The 23,326-nt window shown below is 38.4% G+C and overlaps 1 protein-coding gene across 6 annotated transcripts in view; it reads left to right on the top strand.

Moving 5' to 3' along the window:
* The first annotated feature begins 1,003 nt into the window (after nucleotides 1-1,003).
* LOC139740744 (actin-binding LIM protein 1-like) overlaps nucleotides 1,004-23,326 on the top strand; it is a 223,497-nt gene continuing 201,174 nt past the window's right edge. For 5 of the 6 annotated variants that reach the window (XM_071651317.1, XM_071651314.1, XM_071651313.1 and 2 more), the window contains exon 1: nucleotides 1,004-1,332. In XM_071651317.1, the coding sequence (XP_071507418.1) occupies nucleotides 1,176-1,332 (157 nt within the window). In that variant the 5' untranslated portion in view covers nucleotides 1,004-1,175. Of the gene's footprint in view, nucleotides 1,333-5,039; nucleotides 5,154-23,326 lie in introns of those variants that run through there. The other variant, XM_071651319.1, reaches the window with a different exon arrangement.

Raw genomic sequence — 23,326 nt, 5'->3', positions numbered from 1 at the left:
AAAGAAGGAAAACCACAAATAGCATTCTGAAGCATCCTGAATCCTGAAGATATACCTCTTACGTCAGAGTTATGATATAAAGAAAGGGCATCGGGAAGAGTTCAACAGAATAAAAAAGAGAGAGAGAGAGAAAGAAAGAAAGAAACGGAACTAATGGAAAAAAACAAAAGAGAAAATAAACTAACCACACAAATCGGAAAGAAGGAGAGGTAGGAAGGGCCAGAGGAAGAAAGAAAAAAAATGAGGTGAAAAAAAAGGAGAGAGGGAGAGTTAGGGAGAGTTGACTTCAAGATACTAAAGGGAATTGATGGAAGGGAATTTACTATTTTAATAATTTTCTGCAAAGACGGACTGAAGAATTACATGGCCTAATAATTGTAAATTGAGATTGTGAAGTGGGGAGGGAGTGGCATGAAAGACAGTGCTAGGAACAAACAGACAGGCTGAAATGATTATAATGAAAGGGAGGACAATGAAAAAAAAAAAGACAAGAATGTGCTTTTGCAGATATGAACACACAATTGAGCCGAGCCCCCTTAAAATGCAATTTACGTACGAGAAGACCCAAGGAAGCTTGAAGATCAGGGAGTTCCCCTACTGATGGAAATGCGTGGTCTTCGTAGCGCAGACCCTACTTACAATATTCTCACATGAACACTACGTTAGTTTCGTTGTTTTTGAGCTCATCTCATATAATGATACAAACAAACACGGAGCGTACAATCGAATATACATGCGAAGTATTTGAACATACATATTCAGCGTTTGTCTTTATTAACAGAAATTGGACTTGTAATAATGAGAGTGTTTTCAAGGAAGAAAAAGCCAAGCCTTCACATCGCGAAAATTAGCTCGCAGACCAGGCGAACGCAACCGGGGACGCAACATGCGAGGAATGCGTGACGTAATAGAGAGCTGGATGATGCAGGGGCTGGGTACGACGAGTTCACCATCGACGACCAGCGCCGTCGTGCGGCAAACTCACTTCGCATGAGTGATTTTACGTCTGTAGCTGTGTATTATTGTTTTTCTGTTGCGGAGTCAGACGTTTTAACGTGTTGCGTTTTCCAGTCAGCCCATTTCGGAAAATTACTTTTGACTTCGGTTCATCTGCGACGTTGGTTCTGAAGTGGGAGTCTAGGAAAGGAATCCACTTACATTTTTTTTCTGCAGCCATGCCGGTTTTGAGGAGGAAATCAAAGTCGAAAGCAGCTAAGCAGGCTGCTGCCGCAGCAGCGGGGGAGAGCAAAGCATCTCCCCAGACTATCCCCACCATCAACGAGCCAGCTCCCGCTGCGAAGAAACCGCCCAAGGCTGGCACGAGCAGGACAGGTAGGCCCTTCATTCTTTTTCTTTGTACTTTGTGTGATCGGCGTTTCAGGCGCGTGCAGCTGCGCTTTTGTCAACAAACCGGAAAATGAGAAGAAAAGAACCCACGTCTTTCCCCCTCTTGGACTTCTTTGTGTTTTATTATCCGCTTACAGCATTAGCATGTAACGGTTGGGTATTACAATTAGTCGCAGACTTCAAGTACCGGTAGGTGAATAAAAGGGGTGCTAACTATTTCTTCCAGAGTGCAAGGGAAATGATGATTTGCGTCCTGGGCGTTTGTGATGCTTGAAGTAGGCCCCTACAGAAAGTGATTCAAACTTGTAAAGGGTGCATGCATATGATTCGGCATATTGCCATGAAAGCTAACATTCTATGATATATATAGACCTATAGTGTGATAGTTCGAAGTCATATAGTAATCCAAAGACCTTCTGACTAGATATAAGAGTGATTATTATATTGAATGAAACAGACTTCTGTTTAGGGAGATTGTTTTCCCATTGAATGTAAGAATAGAAGCAGCACAAAGGTTCAATAACAAAAACAGACATCTGTATAAAATTGTGACCATTTCAGTATTAATCCTTTACCTCCTAGAGTGGTTTACTGTAGAAATGAACACATGGTACACCTGTGTTCAGTAATTAATTGGAAAGTCAGTCTATATTGCCAGTATAGGAAACTATGTTTGGTTGGCCCTTGTGTGTAGACAGACATTTTCTAGAGTGATCATAAATTTCTGATTTATTAGTTTTGTACTGCCAAGACTTTTTATTGGAATGATGGTTCTGTTACACAATTTCAAGATGACTTTATCTGTTTAAAAGGTTAATTCATTGATACAGCTGTATTTTTTAATCTGCAATTCATGAATGTGGATGTGTGAGGAATTTTGAAACTGCAGCACAGCAGATGGGCCAACACAAAGTGTTTGATGTATTAGACTAGTGAAGCTCACTTTTCTTTGTTCTTAAATTCTGTTGTCCATAACAATTCCTGGTGAGGCATTAGGTAATTGATTGATTGATTGGTGGATTAATTCAGGTAAAGAAAGAGAGAGAGAGAGGGGGGGGGGGGAGATACAGGGAAAGAGAAAATAATGAGTTGATGTCCATACTATACATGAAAAGCGTTGTTGAAAGCCTCAGAATGCAAATCACATCTCACGCGTGTAGCATAGGGCGATGGCAAAACACACCAGTGATGAATGAGCGAAGCTTTTGCTATTCAGGTTTTATGTGGGAATACCTTAATCAACCTCACCACTGTCACAATAGACTCTAGGCCCTATATAGTGTGTGATGTATTTCCATACTTGTATAAACGATATTGATACCGGCAATTCAACAAGCTCAACAGCACAGCACCATACATGTACATTATTGTAGGCCTACAGTGGACAATGAGTATGGTTGTGTGTTTGTTTATTTTCACACCTCCATTCACAACAAAATTGCTGGTGATTGATCCATTGCTATATTCAAAAAGAATTGATTCTCCTGTTTAGTTGGCCTTGAAACAGGAAGAAAGGAATAGAGATAGAGAAAGGGGAGAGAGGAGGAGGAGGAAAGAAAGGACAAAAGGTGGTGTATTGTGTTAGTTTATGAAGGGTGTACGTTGCACTGGACTGTACAGTGAATATCTGCTGTTTCAAAGATGGGAGCTGTCAATTGCATCATTTCTAGATCTACTTGCTGTACCATAGAATATGAGATGACGGAGTAAATATTAGGCGGTGAGAATTGATTTCGAAGGGAGAAGTAAAGCAGTGGAGCAAAGGCAATTGCTCTGCAATTTTCAGATTAAGTCAGACAAAATGTTAGAAACATGAAGCATCCAACATGAAGCATCCAAATGATTAAAATGATGGTATCCTATAATTATACTTTCCCATACAAGTACAGTGTATGTTACTTTAATAGATACCACTTGTACTAGTATGATTGTGGATGTAACTTTTAGATGTGATCTGTCATATTAAGTAGCAATGATCGTTTGATATCATCTAGACAAGGAATTGATAGGATAGGGAATTCATGCTCCCTTTCACATTCTAAATCCTCTCTGAGAATTAATCCAGAGATAGAGAGGGAAAGAGACCCTTGGAGTATATTGACTGTTGCCATTGACTTGTGAAGATGGTATTGGTGCAGCGGTAAAAGCTGCGGAAAATATTTGCAGCCCTGAGTGCTTGACCTATAACAAATGTGACGAGGAGGGGATGGGAACGGGAGGGGATGGGTGAGGGGAGGGGATGGGTGAGGGGAGGGGATGGGTGAGGGGAGGGGATGGGTGAGGGGAGGGGATGGATGAGGGGAGGGGATGGGGGAGGGGATGGGTGAGGGGAGGGGATGGATGAGGGGAGGGATGGGTGAGGGGAGGGGGAAATGAAGGGAAAGGTGAAGGGAAGGGAGGGGAAGGGGAGGGGTGGAGAAGGGAAGGGAGAGGGGAGGGGATGGGTAAGGGGAGGGGGAAATGAAGGGAAGGGTGAAGGGAGGGGAAGGGATGGGAAGGGTAAAGGGAATTGAAGGGATATGAGAAGGGAAAGGAGAGAGAGGGGAAGGGGAGGGGAATTCAAAAGACTCTGATCAAAACTCTGACACATTGAATGCCATTTTCCATTGATTGAAATTGAAATTGGAGGGGTGTAGAAAGGGAAGGGAAGGGAGATGGAAGGGGCAGGGGAAGGAAAGGGAGGGGGAGAGAAAGGAAAGGGAGGGGAAGGGGAGGGGAATTTAAAAGACATAAGGGAGAGAGAGAGACACACACACAGATGGAGAGATGAAGATCAATAAGAGATACCCTTTAAGCAAGGTTATACATGTACTTCATTTCGACCACTTCTGTTTCTTTTTTACTACAATGTACAATTACTATAAGGTCCTCATGTATTGTACAGTCTTTTCATTACACAATGTTGTTTACCTTATTCTCTGTTATCAAAGGAAGTGAAGCATATATGTTTTGTCAAAAAATGAAATAAACTTTGAATAGAATTGAATTGAATTGAATTGAAATAGAGGACACATAGGATGAGTATGAAAATCAGAGGTCACAAAATGTCACAGAGTTATGTTAATAGCAATCATATTTTGTATCTTCTTGCTTTACTGATTATCTTATTTACTTTCTGGGGTGCTTAGGATTATCTTCAATCAGTGCATTGATATATTTTCAAATGCATTTTGAGTGTGCAAACATACAATACAGACTATGGAATGTTTAGAAAATCTTAATCAAGTCCCTTTAATAGAGAAAATCAATAGAAGTGAGATATTTTGAAATAGTGAAAAGTGGGTTTACCATGAATATTCTTCAAGGTTTATAACTCACCCCTTGAGCTAGTGATTTGTTTGTGTACAAATGTACACTGTAATTGACATTCCGCATGTAATGAAAGTTCAAAGTCTGTATTGTGGTAGACTTTGGAAGGAGAAACAGTCAGGAGGAATTTTTGAAATCATACATGTTATGTCAGTTAGACAAGTGTGATGAGAATTACAGCTGGGATATTTGGGTCACCATGTGGTTTGTTCTTGGCCATTTTCGAAGAGAAGGGAGTATCTGAGTCTGTGAGATAATCAAAACCTGAGTCTTCGATCAGCTCTCGTAGACTGATATCCTGAGTTTGAACAGATGTAGGATCCGAAAGATACTCAGGAGTTTGCAGAGCTGCTATCTACAAAACAAAATCTGAAGTGTTGATATGACGATCACAGCTAGTGTCATTTGGGATTGATGGTTCAATATCTTATGCTGACTTTGTATTGTGACATTAAATATGGATCTTGCCTACTACCCAGCCTCACATGGGCGAACCTGTAAGTAAACTTATTAGAATGATTTTTTTTTAGTCATTTCATGCTTTTTCATGGTGTTCTTAGAATTCCAAGCAGTTTATTGATCAGGAGAGGATATAGGCAGAGAAGAATGAATTCATTCCAATTTCTCTAAATGTCACATGTGCATTTCAATGAGCGACCATCTCAACTAACAACAGTGTACCTTGTTGGAAGATATGGCAGCATTCAACTATAGTCTTACTTCAAGACTCAGAAGGACCTGTACGATTATCCTTATCTGGCACACTAATCAGCATTATTTTATAAATATTAAATGTGTATCATTTTCTCTGAACAGATGTCGAAAGGTAGTTTCATTTCAAGATCTATAAGGTCTCATAGGTAAGGCTTTACTTTGAATGATGTACTAATTGTCTGATTTTGAGGAAGTAGTCAAATGATACAAGTCTACCGAAGATTGGTAGTTTTGCCCCCCCCCCCCAAAAAAAAAAAAAAAAAAAATCTATTCTTTCATTTGACACTGAATGACCTCTCCTACCTAGCACATGCTGAATCCGAGTCTGTAATAATTCCTAGCATTTCAATGTATGCACTAAGTCTGTGCAAGGCATTTTATTCAAGTATAATTACTAGAGAAAAATTTTGTTTATCAGTTGGAAAAAAAAAAACCCACCATGGTATCAGGGCATTGTTCTCAGGTATCTATTCCCAAACATCAGAATAGCAGCTGAAATTGAATTATTGAAAAAGAATACAGAATATCTTTCCATTCTCCTTGTGATGTATATTGTTGTAACCTTTCCCGATTCAACGATGGAATCTGCATGATACAGATATGATACCAGGCGATTATTCATGCCGGCATTTGCAACCAGTGGAAGAATTGCCATGGCAACGCAAAGTCGCTCTCCCGTTCTCCTTTGTCTATGTCGAGTTCAATCAGAGCCCCCCGCATTGATCGCCGCTTTTACCGAAGAATAGCGAAAGGTCCTTCCCCTCCGTCTCTAATTGGTGGCCATGCTAAATGATGTGAATTCCAAATAAGTCATGAATTTCATGTCTACAAAAAAAGAGAGGAAAAAAGATATAAGTGCACAGGAGATATGTTCAGAGAAAAGGTTCATTTGAAATGGACCACCTGTTCCCCACCCGTATACCGTATGTTAAGTCATTACTTGTGTTTGTGTTTGATGTATCATAATATATATTTACATATATGTGTATTATATGAAATCCCCCAATGTATATGTGTATGTATGTGTGTGTGTGTGTGTGTGTGTGTGTTTGTATACTCTGTGTATGTATATTACATGTGCATCCCAAAACACCTATTCCAATTATCACCACTGGATAACTTCAAAGCAATCTTGATATGATTTATGAACGGTCTGTTGCTACTACGAGGATTTGCATGTAAAGTATGTGTATGATATTTTGCAGAAGGTTAAAGTAAACCTGCATTGGAATATGTCAGCATTTAACATTATCATATTTTCTGTGTCATGGTGTAAACCATCCCAAAAATAACCTGCAAGAATTGGCACTTATAGCATATTGATTGGCCATCCAGCGACACAAACGTTCCGAATCTTGTCGTTGAATTCAACGTCACCAGTATGGTTCTGATGTATTGTGTTCAGATGATCATGATTAACATCAGTACATTAGTTCACTGTTGCACAGGATTGAGGTACGAAAAGCGCTTGCAAGGTGTGACGGTGACGCTTGGGACACTGCTGCTGTGTAGCAGCCCGTGTGTGTCTGAGTCAGGGGGGAAGCTGATTAATGGTTGCCGTGGTTACTTACAGCAAATGGGAGGAAATTTGCAAGCCAGGGTATCTCAAATTAGAATAGAGAAGAGAGGATTCTTGTACTGAGATGCAAGATTTTGAGCCATTTTTCTCACACCGAGACTGTGCAGTTCATCAGAATATTCTCCTGTGGAGACAGTGAGTGAATGGGAGAAGAAAGGAACATGCAATTTTTTGTGATAGCCAGAGACCCAAGCTTTGAAGAGTTGAATAATGAGCCAACCATCAGCAATTTCTTGATTTATAGTATTGACCTCCTTGGGATATTCTGCATACAATTTTTACTTAGAAATGCAAAAACTGAGAATGATGTTGAAGTAACTCAGTAAACACCTTGACTGCACGTATCCCTGTGTATTGACTGTTTTTACGTATGTCTTGGTTGTCTGAAATATATTCGGGCAAATATGCCCAAAGTATGTATTTCAGCAGTTTTACTTTGATACCAATGTGTGATCAATATAAAACCTTATCCCCCCCCCCCCCCCCACATACATGCATTCTTAGAGAAGATAGTGAGAGGTCATTGAAAGTTGAGAACACAAAGAGTATGTCCGTTTTTAATCAAACAATTGCAAGACTTTGCATCATATCTTGTTTTTATCAGTTTTACCATAGTGTCATCATGGACTTCAGGAATGGTAGATTTTTTTTTCTGAAAACAAAAACAAACATTTTCTGTGTACCAAATAGGTTAGCGAAGGCTAATTATAGCTTGTGATATATCCGCATGGTAACTTTTAATTGATGTTGGCATGAAAAAAAAAAATTAGATACTTGAAGGCTTGCAAATTTGCAGTTTTTTGTCTTGAAAAATGTCAGCCAATTTTATTATCCATCCATTTGTTTGCATTCCCGTATTTGCAGTGCACATTAGACCGCCCTGCAATATGCCGCGTGTGAGGCACGCGAGTGGTGACCTTCTCTCAATGCATTTAATACACTCATTATACCTCTGTTTGATCTGCGTGAAAGGAGCGCAGTATACTTCCCATACGTAGTGGATAATGCCTGCCTGTTGGATTGATGGCCAAGTGAATGGCCACTGCCTATATAACGATCTGGGCACATAATGCTTTCCTTGTCTACCATCACACATTACGGGCTGACATTTTTATAGATTCATAATGATCAATAAAAGGGTGCATGGATATCATACATGTAGGAGGATATGTTTGGCAACAAATTACCTATCAATAGTTTTAATTTATAGAATTCTTTGAAAAGTATGCAATTCTAATACATGCAATCATATGATATGCTTGGCAATGGATTACTATCAATGTACAAGTGCCTGTTACATATTGTGACATTCTTCCGATCAGATTAGTTTGACTATTTTGGAAGTACCAAGTTAAAAGAGAACCTTTTGTCATCATTAGTTAGTGTTAGATGCTATTGAAGTTATGGACAAGTATTCTTTTTCTGCAGTGTGGTCACAGTCAATGCACATGATTTCAACAAAATCTATCATAAACTGTAGTAAGCCACATATACGTTGTCCGGTGTGAAGAAGATGCCACACCAGAATATCATCTTTCCATTCAAAGCAAATGTTGTACTGTAGCAGGAGCCCATGTGAGTGTATTCAACCTCAAATCAATAAATGACATGTTACCTAGTTAGTCTTGCTTGCAGTTTCATTTTTCATTCATTGTTTATTGTTTCCGTAGGTCAAGTTTGCCCTGGAATATCCCTGAAACACATAATACAACAGTCATTGAATCAAAGTGCACAAGTACTGTTTCTTGTGGGCAGTAACATATTGATCTGTTTTCTTGGAACACATTGTCCAACTTATGATGCTAGATATAGAACAATGACTGATAGGTTATTGAATTGAAACTAGAGACAAAAAAGAAAATCCAGAAATTTTAGATGAATGAATACCACTATGTGTTATACTTGTAATCTTACTTGCATTGCACATAATGAAGCAAATGAGGATGCTAATGATATCAAGTGGTTGAATTACTCTGAATAAAGCAAATTCATAGAACTCATAAATGTAAATTGATTAAACTACAATGTACACTGTATTACTTCATGGTATTTTAGGTACATTCACTGCATTGGAATAGTTAATGTATTGGATAAAAAAAGAAAACAACAACTCTAATTTGCTCATCTATAGTATACAAGCCTGCATCTACATCAGTTTTTTTTTTCCAGCCACTTTGAAAGAAAACGTGAAAATACAATGAGATGAATAAATGCAAACCGCAGTGATATCAGATGACCAGACCACTGGTCAGTGAATGTCCAGTGAAGATGTTTGATGTCATGCACTGGAAGGATATGAATTGAAATAAATACAATGTATGTTCCACTTCACGTCAGGTGGTAAAATTCAAACACCTTATTAGGTGTTCTTGAATCCAAAGAGATTACGGGGTCGGAATGAGTTCAGAGGAATACGGAAAGCTGAAAAAGAATCCAAACACGTGATCATATTTTTGGTCCTCCGATAATTGTGGTACAAATGATCTCTAAAGCGGCTAAATTGCTAGCAGCATCAAGTTGCATCACATGAATAGTCTCTGTGGAGATGTTACTGTACATAGCAGACACACAATTGTAATGCATACACTTCTCATACCATGTACACGTAACTCCTGTACTGTTTCCCAAGTGGGTAGTTGTTCATTTTCAATCATAAAAGCCTTCACTTGATAGTGTGATCATTGCCTGCAGGAAAAACAAGAATGCATATAACTATAAAATTCGTGGGAGGAAAAATATTCAGTTGCATGCTGAATTTTGAGTTGATGTAGAGAGTTACTGTACATAGCCTTGTACAAATTATACAGCATGCTCTCTGCAAGTACAGCATGCTCTCTGCAAGTATGCCAACAATTTTACTGCATAGCATAAGTACAGTATATGTATGCACGTATCAAAGAGCAGACTGTGCCAGATCCATAATCTTTACTTTTTAGATATAAATGGACAAGAAAGAAATGATTCAGGATGCGGCTTATTAACGCAATGCGCTTATCATCACAGATACACTCTTTGGTGTTGATGCAAAGAGTGTATTTATACAGATTAGTTGTTGTAGTCTAATAGTTGTCCATTTCAAAACAGGTGGTAAAAAATGTTGAGTGAATGGAGGTATATTTGCAGTTTTCACTTGTGACAAGACATTGTAATCTCAACAGTAGGCCCTACGATATGAACATGTAAGCAAGTCTAACTCTGCTCTTTCATTTCCTTCATTTACCATATTTTTTCCATCTCCAACAAAAACATATAAATATCTTGTTTTGAAGAAATGTAAAGTGCATGTATTGATATAAGAATGTGCAATAGACAAAATGTTAGAATATGACATTAATAAGGAAGGTATTAAAAAGCATTTGATGAGTATGTGAAAATGCTTGAAATGGGGAGGAATACCAGATGAGAAGCAATGCGTGTAGGATGGAGAATGTGATCATGCATCCCATCCGCACTGAAGTGGAGGAAGGAAATAATGCACTCAGAAAAATGGCACAAGGCACACACCACGAACCACCATCTGGGAGAGCCAGGAATGTATTGATTTTGGTGCTGAATGAATGGGATTCCGGTCCCTGGCATTCGGCCAATGAATCCCGATCGGTCATCCTTGGAAAGCTTTACATGTCACGGGCGGCCGCACATCTTAATCAGGTTTTTGTGTCGCGGGTTCAAGTCGAATTTGTCCGTTTTAATCCCGGCTCCAATACCTTAATTTTTTCATTTACCACCGTGCTAGCAAAGAGTGTACTGCAGTGTCTCCCTTTTTCTGCAGTGATGTGCAAATGTGCATTGCCTTGTTGCATGATGGTGAATGGTGAATGAGTTTGATGCTAGATAATTATTGGAAATTCATTCACTGAGATAAATGTGAAGAACTTATCTCACAAATGCAAATTGGAATATGACATTGATGTGTGTTTAATACTTCCAAATCATGAACAGTATAGCAGAATAGATAATGATTAGAATCTTGACTGAATATTAAACTGGTTTTGCTTTGGAAATACAAATGTAGCAACGACTGGAAAGGCATGTTGTGCTTTCCATGTTGACATATATTTGCAAAATATCTTGTGATTTCGGAAATTTCCCGAGTTTGGGTTGAAAATTTTTTATCGAGCTTAGCTTTAAAATTAGGATTCTAATTTGAATTCACATTATCAAATAGGGTGCTATTTTGGGTTACGAAAATCCAAGTTTGAGATTTTGAAAATAGCATGCTATTTTGAAACATATTGGGCCGATATAAAAACGCCTTTAATATGATCCTGTTGTATCCAAACGACTGCCCATAATAGCAACTACAGTTTCCCTTAGTTACTGTTTGTTATTCTGAAGGTTTGTTAATCCAAAAATGCAATAAGGTTTGGTACTTGAATGCTCATTATTCCTTAAATGAAATATGGTTTGTAATTCCAGAGGTTCTTTATTATGCACCATCTATTCATTTTCGGATTTACAAACCATATTTAATATTCAGAATAACAAACCTTTGGAATAACGAACATCAGCCATTTCTAGTACAGTACACTGGCAGCAACCAACCTTGTGTGATGACATGTGGTAGTTGCCATCATAGTTCATTATTCATTTTATTTTTGTACAGTTTAAAACGCAGCTGAAATCAATTTGGCTAATTTGTTTTGTTGTTGTTTTTATGCATCTTGAAAGAAATGAATGGAGAATTAGCCATGTCTGTAGTGATATTTCCTATTTTGTACACAATTTCCATGCTTGCATTTTCACACTGGTGAATGTACCCCTTTATGGATAGGGGTATTCAGCTTTAAGCCTTCTATGCTTTTTTTATCAGCATTTGTTACTTCATCCAAACTTAGAGGAATAAGTATATGCCCATGCCAATTGGGGAAGAAAGCTCTCTAACAAAACATGCGCACCAGTTGGTGAACAAGATACAGTATTAAACAGATAAATCTAGTACTGCAATTAAATGTCCAATAAGCAGTGCTGTGCGCTCTTCTCACAACTTTGTGTTGATCTGCTTGTACTCCTACGCACAATCTTGATGCATGGCTGTGACCTTTTGATTGTATTCAACTTTCATCAGTTTCTTCCTGCTAAAATATCTTAACATATGAATAGCAACTCCCACGACTGTTTTGAAGTTGCTCACGAAGGTTACCAGATATGCATGATCCGAGTAGCTGCACGAGTTTGTAGGATTCTGGTCGGGGAGCAATAAGACTGTCTCTAAGTGTTTGCGCCATTTCCTGAAGATGTGGACTCCCTGTCACTTTTTATTGGACAGTCGAGCAAAGAGGCACAGAGTGCACCCAACGAAAACAGCCGGAGGGTTCGTCAGTCGAGGTGGTCACGACCGCCGCACTCCCCGACGACGTGGAGCGTAATCTCGGCGAACTGCGCCACACCAGAGAGGCGAATTATCATTTCCCCACCCTGTCAGTGCCATAAGCCGTGTCATTTCCATTCCTCCCGTTTCCATTCAGCCCCGCATCATTGATCGGATTCTGGTTTCCTCTCATTGCGGAGTTCAAGCATGATGAAAGTGCATGTCTTTTGTCGTTGTTGTTAATGGTTGTTGTTGGTTTTCTTTCCCTGGCTACAATGATTTCCAGTTGATACATAAAGGGGAGATGCAGTGAGTAACTTGGAATATTCAGAGAGGCTGCTCTCCCCTCTATTACAACCTTGCAGCCTTCTTCTGGATCCCTCATCCTTTAAAGAAGGATGCATTCCAATTTTACTTGCACTGCGCACACATTTATTGTAAATAGAGATCATCATTGTGGCACCTCCCAATGACACTCATGTGTAGTTCATCCCAGTATAGCTTCTTGGAGCTGCAAGAGGGATTACAGTATCAAGTATCAAGACTTATCTCAAACAAGGATGCATTTGTGCACCTGTAGTATAGACCAGCGCCATTGAATGACTTTAATATTTATGTTTAATACATCTTTATGTGAATACATATATTTCACAAAAATATGGGCATTTCTGAGGGAAGTTGAGGTGAAGATGCTAAATATTGCATCCTAGAACTGGCAGATAAACATTCCTTGTGTTCCATCTTTATGAACTGAGTTTGAGATTTATCACAAGAGCCAAATTTTTTGTGAAGATCTGAAATGTTTTATTTGAGCAAGCATTGAGGACAGTCATTAATTAGCACTATTAAAACAGAAAAATAAACAGCTAAAGATCCTTCAAAGGTTGTTTTGTTTTGTAGAAAAGAAAAAAAAAAGATAAAATGAAATAAAAAAAAAGAATAATGAGCAAAATTGTGACTTGACAGCGCTGAGACATCATTAGTACGCAGTCAGTCCGCAGCGTGTGCGATAATGAGGCACGAACGACAATTTTATTCAGAATCACGTTTACGCAGTTTGTGCCCTTGAGACTGACGAGATTTCGCGATACTTTGCGAGAGTTTTTGCAGAGGTCGCAACAACAGCTTTCATAGCTTTCGCAGTGCATTGTTTTACCCAGGATGGTTAGATATGTTATAGAGCTGATTATGCTCATTAATTTGATACCTAATTTCCCTATTTTTGATGTCAATATAGTAGTCAATTTTAGCATCAAAGTAAACGATTATTTTGCCAATGTTCAAGAAGCTTTTAGATCATAGTTTGATGTTTTGCTAGTTCCTGACTGGTATTGAAAATAGATCTCCGTAATTTCTTCGATTTCACAATCGTGAAACTTGAGCGAGTATGATCAATTAAAAAACGAAGAGGGGCACCATTTTTAAGGTTGTGAATTTTCCTGTTGAAAACAAGGCAAAATATGTTTTCTTACTGGAAGTGGGGTAGTGAATGAACACGCGTGGAATGTGTTGTTGATACTCAGACAATGGTCGTGGACAATGGCCAGGATTGGAATGTTTCATGAGGAATTCCACTATCGCAGCTAGTCTTTGTTCATTCTGAAATGTGGTGTGTGCAAGCACATGGAAACATGTGCTTACTTCTTTCATGTGGATGCATTTCACCCTGTGTCAAGAATTCAGACTAGCAGTGCTCGGGGCAATCCACATGAATAATTGATTAAGCATTCATGTGCCTGGCAGCAGAGCTCGGGACAGGTGGCAGCCAGGTCCATTGTTCAGGGTCATTGTAAGTGCACACTCACATACACATCATTGGTTCCTGTGTAAAGTTCAAGTTTTGTACAGAGAGTGAAAATTCGATCACAATCTGGAACGTAACATTTAAAACTCACAGCATTGAGTCAGCAGCCAATGGATACTACGCAATGCGACACGCCGCGTCTTGCGACAGATTTCGACCAATCACAGACCCGGAATTCCGGTGCGAATGCGAGGATAATCTTTTTAAACTCGACGCTAGACATGTCTCTGAATTTTGCTAGTTCCTGACCCGTATTGAAATGAAGATGGGAAAACGTTCCCTTATTGTGATACTATATACCTTAGCGGACATAGTCTTCACCATATTTTAGAGGGGCATGAAAGATTTCAGGTTAATTTTTTGGCGTCAAACGTGAAGGAATATTTTTAAATACAATACCAAACTTCGAGAGGGATTTTGATATTCTTTATTCTTCTTTTCCGTTTATTTTGATCATGAGCATATTTGCTTATGTTTTCTCTTTCAGTCGATACTAAAAGTGTCGAAAACTGACGAGAAATACTCGTTCTACACGGATTTGTTCATGACCATGTATCTGCTCATTACGTATGCAAGCACCGCTCAGCCGTGCATACGACTTGAATAAATACGTGCGTTTTCGCTCACGCTGCGGACTGACTGTACGTACGACTGTCAAACATCACCCCCAAAAAGAATGAATCCATACAGTGTAGACCTGTATGTACATTTATCTTAAAAGATGTATTTATTATTATTATTTTTTTTTTTTTTTTTGGGGGGGGGGGGTTAGTTACCAACAGGCTTTTCAATCAGATCAGTCAGTAATGTAGACTTCAGTACTCATCTGCCATAATAAGTCATGGAAAGTCATTTTGCATTTCTGTATCTACGTGGTGTGAGCACCTGTGAGCACCAAGAAGTACAAAGATTTTCCAGAATGCAGAATTTTTAGGGCGGCTGCTAAGTGCCGTGTTCTAGATCTGTCACATACACTGTCAGTTTACTGGTAATGCCAGTCCTGAGCTTTAGGGTAATGCCCATTCTGAGCTTTTGGGAGTACCGTGAGAGCGATATCAACGTTTCGTACCAAATACAAATGCTATATACAGCAAGTTTTCATGCATAATTAGTGTTCTTGAAATTCCACCTTCCAGTCTAAACCGAAATGAAATAACAATGACCCCTCAAATCTAGTCTTATGTATGTAATGATAAGACTTTAGTTCCCATGACCCCTTATCTTTTAGTGTGTACTTTGTTGCTTGCAAGAAAATTTAATTATATATTTAAAGAAATATTTACTCCGGTGTTACTTCTAACATTTAGGGATTGCAATTTTACGTTAATATTGTGTATTATAGTGTGCATACAGTACATTTTCTTGTATGTCTGAATAGTTTGAAAAGGGCAGAAATTAAATCAAATCAACCTGTACTGATGTAGTCACGGCTGAGGACTGACATGCTGGTGGGGGATCATTTTAAAGGTTGACCTGATGAAATTCTGTGATAAAAAGAGAAGATCACTTGTGAAGCGATGATAACAAGGAAAAAAAAAGATAGTGTTGATGTAATCTCCTGTAACCTCTGTCATATGTACTTCTCACTTTCATCTCACTCTGCATCAAGTTCAGATGAGGCTTGCGGGAGGGTCAAATTGCCCACCACTGGCTGGCTGAGAGTGGTCCTCCCAGGGGCGTGGGAGCGGGACCAGTTTCCTGCGGCCATAACTTCTCTCAATTTGATTCCCGTGGAGTTCATAGCCCCAAGGTCTTGACCCTTCTCATCCTTATTACATCTCCCATGTCCGATAATGCCTTTGAAAAATGAGACATGAGGAAAAAAAAGTGTCATCCACCCTATCTTCCTCTATTTGGAGCAACCTCCCTCTTACTTTATCCATAAACGTTGCACCTTGATGTCAGGTGACGACTGGAAAAATGATACCTAAGATAAATAGTGTCCTGCACTTTGTCCCTGTGCCTTTTGTGTAATGTGCTATTTGTTTTACCATTGTTGCACCAGATTTTTTTCTTCCATGATGTGTGGAATACAGACATGCAAAGAAAATAGTGTCCCACACCATACATCTTTTCTATGCTCAACCTGACTTTCTCTGTCCTTGTTACATGGTAGCTACTTTTAGGATACTACATCGTACCTTGCTGTTGCTCGATTTGTAATAGAGTTAATCTGGCTTCAACTGCACTAGATATAAATGTTGATGCAAAATGACTGATTTTTATTCTAACTTTTGCACACTTTTTGTATCATATTGTTTAATAGCATGTACAAGCTTTAGAATTAAAAAAATCACAAATTGGATGCAAAACCTCCCAAATTATGTAACTCATTTTACATTGTCAATTCGAGGAAAAAAAAAACCAACAACCCCAAGACACCCCACACTTGTAACCAAAATCTGTCAACATGGATGATCTAGGAAATATGAGAGAGAAGTGTCTAACTTGACATACTGGTAGGTACTGAAACCGTGACGGACCCCCTTCCCCTTTAAAAAGCAAAACAAAAGCAAAAAACAAACAAAAACAACAACAACAACAATACCACCAACAACAACAACAATACAAGAAGAATATTACTGATTGTGTTTGCACAAGAATTTCCTGTGTGGGAAATTTTGGTGGAATAGATAAAGCTAGCCAGAGGATACCAGCATGGTGTCACAACACCTTCATCTCCCACTGTGATTTCAGTGGCATGATCTTGACCTTGCTCATTGCTGCAATCTTCTTGAGTCGTTTAATTCATTTTTTTTTCTGTCTCTGAGCATTCCTTGCTTTCCTAAGTCTTATGTGTATTAGTGAAAACTGGATTCATTAATGTTATTAATCACAGAATTTTGATTTTTTTTTTTCTGAACAGTAGAATGGATAGGTTTGTTGGAATTAATAGCTACTTGATCTGTGGGTAGATTGCAGGGATTCCATTTTTTTTTTGTTATGTACTCTTTTAGAGTTGCCATATGACTTTCAGCAAGTGACCCTTAAGTGATGATAACCAAGGTAATGCAACTATATCTAAGACATACAAATCTTGTATGCATGTAACTCTAAGATTATTTCAGTACAAAGACAAAATGATAACAATATGCAATCATTATTATTAGACATGTAACCAACCATTTCACTACCTCTAAATTGAAATCTTGGTATGGTATGAAAGAAGAGTAGAAAATGTATGAGAATCTGTAAAATGGAATCCTTAAATCACACACACACACACACACACACACACACACACACACACACACACACACACACACAAATTATGGTTACATCATATGAAACTAGCTTTCAAAACACTGGTGAATCATGTCACTAATCAAAACCTTGATTTTTGGTTGAAATTTTATACTAGGGCCCTTCTGCCAGGTTGATAACAAGTGTTTCTCTTTTACTCCCAAATCGAGGTTATAGCCTACCCCAAAATTTGACTGGTAGAAAAGGAGGCGTACCTCCTCTTGATGTCAAATACATCTGGCAGTTCGCAATCTGTGAGGAAATGAGGAGGGTGTGCAGTGTGGAAAGGTGTACAAATTGGGCTTCATGTCATCTAACCCATTGACTTTTAAGAGCAGGGTGTGTCATGTAGTAAGTCTGTGAGAAATTGCTGCAACCTTGATGCAAACGGTTAAATGAAATTCGTTTCCCTGGGGATTCATTTGTATTTACAGAGGAAAGGAGCAGTGGTAGGAGGCAACTTTAGCTTGTGTTGCCAAAACGTATCCAGGTATATGAGCAGTCGTGGCAGCTAGTTGCCGCTTATAAATTTGCGAGGGCCTCCGCGATCTTGTGGGTCCGATGAACGATACAATTTGCCATCCATCAGCACGAAGGTCCGCATGGAGAAATGTGTGGCGGATTGATTGAATATTGCCGTCACGGGGAAGCTCCCAGAGCCTTGGTAGTCAGTCAGGTGCGGATGCAAGATGATGTGTGCAGCTCTGGTCGCCGCGGCAACAATCCAGAATCCAAGTCTTCTTTGCTTCCGCTAAATGAGGCAGTCCATCAAAGATCACACTTTTTTTTTTTTCTCTCTCTCTCTCTCTCCATCTTTCTCCCTCAAAATCACTTTTCAAAAATGAAGCGTTATTCATCCCTGAGCTTCTAGCATGAGAATGAATGGGGGGAGAGAGGATAACTGATGATTCACATAATGTTCGAAGCGCATCTTGCGGGATAAGCTGGCCGTGTGCCACTGCAAGTTTGCATCTGACATCTCAAGGAAATGGCAAGGTTGTTCGTGATTCGATAATGTTCCATCATGATTTGCTGGTTTCCATGTGATGAAAGGAATCTTGTGAGGTTGAGACACACATAGCCTTGAATTCAATGAGTGTTAGCCACTCTTTCATTCATTCATTGTGTCACTGTCAGATTATATATGTTCATGAACACTCAGAATATCTAACAAAAACTTCTATTCACATACATTTGATATTTCAAGATTGTTGATGCAAGGTTTTTGGCTTTGTGAATGTTTATAAGGGAGAATTTATGTGATGAGAAACAGAAAATAACAATTAAACAAACAACATTCTAAAAATTAGCATACATGGCTGCAAAACACATACGGTATGTTTTTAAGAAATGAAAACCTTCAATATGGAATAAAGATAATGAATTTGAGCAATATCAGACAACCTGTAAGACTCTGAGTTGCAATGTTGCTAAATACAGCATGTTCTCATAGGCAACTGCAAGTCTGGACATATTCTTCAGGATATGTATATTTATTATGTTTCTATACATGGTCCAATAAGTTCCTTAATACTTCATGCCAAATCACATGAAATCATGTTATGGGTGGAAGTTGTATGAAACAGTTGCTTCTGACCAACAAATGTCAAAGTTCAGTGCTCACTTTGACTATTATCAATGTCCCTAAGACACTGTGTTACTTTCGTAGATAATTCACTGTTATCCAAACTTAATTTTTGTCTGATTGCCCTCAAATTAAAACTGATCAATTTGCTTTTGTGTCATTCTCTCCCCTAAGAACAAGTTCTGTCTGTGTTGCGTGGAATCCATTTTCAGCAGTCTTACCTATTAATGCATTCATTGAACTCGTGACAATTGTGACCCGCTACAACAAAATGATCCTAAAGTCGGGTGAGGTCGATTATTTGAAAATTGCTCAATCCAAATTTTCGAACCGGTTTCTGCTTGGTTGAAACGCCAAAAACATGGCCCAGAAAAATGCTATTTTTTGGTCTTTCCTTTCATCATTTTGCTTCAAAATTTTGACAGATGATAGAAGACATGTCAGACTCCAATAATATGTCAAAATCAGAAAATCGTAAGTTTTGACCAGTTATGATGCTCTGACTTCAAACTCGATTTTCACGGCTTCGACCGTGCGCGACTTTAGGACCTTTTTGTTGTAGCGGGTCACAATTGCTCTCATACTAGTATGAGGTTTTCCATAATATGCGCAGATAGCTATGTCTGCATCAAATTAGTTGGTTGCATAGAAATTTGGGATGGATTAGCCGGAATACCACCGTCATTCTCGTGAAATTTATGGGCTTCGCAGGTGATGCGGCCTGGCTTTCCACTCTGGCATTTCAGTAGGTGCGGAAGAAATAGATGACCGATGAAGCGTAACAGCGCAACAAATTAGATTTTTGGATGGAGATGTGCTGCACGTAATGTTATTCTGTGATGCTCCCTGGGTGTTCAGGCTTCCATGTAATGTGTGTTTCATACTGTGTATGTGTCAGAGTGTTGAATATTGTAAAAGAATTAAAGTATTTTGATGTGATGATATAACAAATTTAAATGGCTTGCTTGTTTGGTCACCTCAAGAAATGTGTCTGAATTTGTCTGAGCTGAGATATCAATTATTATTCAAGCACATGAAAGAACAACAACAGCAAAATGAAACAGCAAAATTGTATGTCTTGGAAGAAAAGTACTGATACAAAGTGCACTAAAATGACTTCCAGAGCATGCATTTAATAATGATAATGATTATATCAGCTATTTATTCCTCCTGTCTATTAGTTCCCTCTTTGAAATTGACCTGTATGCAAGTGTTCACAAGGACTAATATGCCATAATTCAATTGATAGAAGATAATTTCTGAAGATGACTGTCTGGCCAGATGGTTTGTCTGTACAGCATTTGCAGGGCACTGATAACCAGACAGAATGCTCAATCAGGCTATTAGGAGATTCTTTTTTGTGGTAATATTTTAATTTGACACTGATTATTCAAGCTAGGGAAATCACATATTTTCTTTCTTATTTTATTCTTAAAGGACATATGCAATGCAAGTGATGCTCAATCTATAAGGAGAAGGTACATTACCGGTACATTGTCTTCTGTTGATGATATTGATAGTGATTGACAGATTATGTCACTCACAGAACCTTGGTTTGGAAGTTGTTGTTGTTGTTGTTTTTTGTTTTTTGTTGCATATCCAAGTAATCTGAAGGAAATAGTAGATGAATCATTATTCACATATATGGGACATATTTAGATATTCTTTTGGCCCCATAAGTGATAATGAGAGTATAATAGATCAACACTAGTCAACATTTATTTATATTGCATAGGTCCTTTAATGGGTCAGTTCTCAGAGGGTGTGGTGCAGGGAGTCAGGTTGTTGTTTTACTTTGGGTCTTTGTTTGTGTTTTCTTGTTTTCTTGTCTTAGTGCCATGCAGATATTTCTACTGTCTTGTAAATTTGGCACAAGTTTTCAGCTTTTGTCTCATATGGAGCCAACACCTGTGACACATGATAGATAGTCTTCCTTTCAGACCAACACTGGCCATGCTATTGCTGTGTACAGATGGCACAGCAGTAACATTCATATTTTGCAAGCCTTGGTTTGGAGAAATATCATTTTCCAGCCTTTACAGTCTGAGTAGAAAAGACTAGATATTATGATGCATGGATATTTTGGGCTGCACTGGAACAAACAATAGAAAATTATTCAGAGATGATTTAGAGTGAGTTTGTGATAAGATTCATATTCCCTTGGCAACTTGTATGTGCTTCTGTGTATGTTATTATCATAATGTTTGTAAATGGCATAGTAACAGGGTGAAATCAAAATCACTGTTATTTTTAGAGATATGTGAAGAGAGAGCATTTCTTAAAAATAATAAAAGGGATGTACTTTAGAGTGGGATTGATGTTGCATAAAGACAAAGAATGACCAAAAAATTATGATCATTGAAAGTGTGGGCATAAAACATACAGATGATATGGCATGCCTGACTAACTGATTATCATTGAGATTTACTTTTGTTTGTTTTGTTTCTTGTTTTTGCCATTTTGCAGTTAAATAATATCATACTTTTACCATTCTGAAATTCTTCATGGAAAATTGTCCCAACCATCTCTTAGTAAAACCACGTAATCAATACCACCTAATTCTTATCTAATTATTTTAAATTGAGGTTCTATTGGTTTGAATATCCAGCATATTGCTGTATGGTTTTTTTCTTGTTTTGGTGTAATTGTGGAGCTACAAGATAGTAGCTCCATGGTGTAATGCGAGCAAGAGTGCCTTATCACTATCAGTTTCTTCATTAATATCTCCCCTTTGTTCAAGCGTGAAAGTATTTGCTCCAAGTACCTTTTTTAGAATGTAATGTCATGACATATAATAAGTAGTAAAAAAGACATTTTCACATATGTACATAAAGTCAGTAATTAAAATAATTTTGATTACAGGCATGAAAAATGCCTGTAATCAAGGATGTAATGTATTTTGTAAGGCAGCTCACCACAAGCTCTGCTTTTATGAGGTTCTGCCTTCCTTGTACAATAATTTCATGCATGTGATTTTATACATGAAAAAGATGGAAAAATAAATGTTTTACAAACTTGAACTTGAACTTGAAAAAAAATTTATTTTAGATTTTTACATTATTTAAATGCATGTCCAATTTCAATCATTGCATTGTATATTCTCTTGAAAAAAAAAGTTTGAAATGAATTGAACTTTAGATGTTGTTGCAGTGTAGAAAGATGTGATGTGCAGCATTGGGTCTGTAGAGGTAGACTAGAGCTTATTGTCACCTCAGAGGTGTTAGTTTCTTCAGATTGTTAGCTCTGAAGCAAAAGGTGTGAAAGATAAGGGGAAGACAGTGTGCAACTTGGGGCTTGCTAGACACCATTTCTTCGCTAACAGGTGATAAGTTCTTGGTGTCCTTATGATAAGGTCACGGAAACAAGAGAGGGTAGGATTAAGGGGTTAGGGAATATGATATTGGTGTATGGGGGGGGGGGGGGGAGGGAATTTGATGAATGATGTGATATTCTGACATTACAAGGACGCCCTGACATGTATTACTTTTCTAGAACATGACAGTTTCGTTCATGTTCAGTATTCAGTTTTGTATGGACTTGAAGAAGAATCAAGGAAATTACTTGTGCGTCTTACTACATTTCAGCATTTCAAATCAATGCAGTGACTCTGTGTGTGTGTAATGGAGCTGGGGGTAAAGTGGTGTAGGCCACGGTATTAATTGTGTTGAGTACACTTAGAGAGATGAAGATGGAATCAGAGAAAACTACTAGTATTTTTAGTAGATTGATAATCAGTATCATCATCACCGCCATTATAATCATCACTGGTATATAGCTACCATAATCACACTATCATCACTATCACCATGATCACCATCATTGTTGCCATAATCTTCATTACCATTATTATCATCATCATCGTCACCAACATCTTTATCATCATCATCATCATCATCATCATCATCATTGTCATCATCATCATCGTCATCATCATCTTCATCATCATCATCATCATCACCACATTAATGCTGAGTAAAAGGAGAAGGATGTTCTGAGCTGTAGCTATATCGCCATTGAAAAAAAAAGTGAAATCACTGATTAAGTTTCAAATTTCAAGCCAGACGGACACCTAAAAGAGATTTACAATGCCCTGTATGACCTAGTTACATTAACATTCATGGATGTTAGTCTCCAGAGTGAACTCTCTCTGATTGTTGCAGAGCTCAATGAAACGGTACAAGTGTACTCATAGATGGGAACGTGCCCCGACTCCCAATAAAGAATTCTATCCACCTCTCCCATCATCTTTGATAGGGTAGAATCTTGCCTAGATCTAGATATCAACTCTTTTGCTCAATGGCGCATCTTATCTGCACCCCACCCCTCTGGGTATAATAAAAAGAGCAATGCCTGGATTGAGTGACCTGCAAACATAGAGGGTCCCCGAGATTTGAATTGGCGATAAATTGCTAATCAGTTGATATGCACTTCTTG

Source organism: Diadema antillarum, unplaced genomic scaffold, assembly GCF_040938485.1.
Source record: "Diadema antillarum isolate AM-2024a unplaced genomic scaffold, OU_Dant_1.0 seq00000877_RagTag, whole genome shotgun sequence".
NCBI classification, from domain to species: Eukaryota; Metazoa; Echinodermata; class Echinoidea; order Diadematoida; family Diadematidae; genus Diadema; species Diadema antillarum.
The sequence above is the reverse complement of the archived record's forward strand: the minus strand, read 5'-3'. Positions and strand labels throughout refer to the sequence as shown.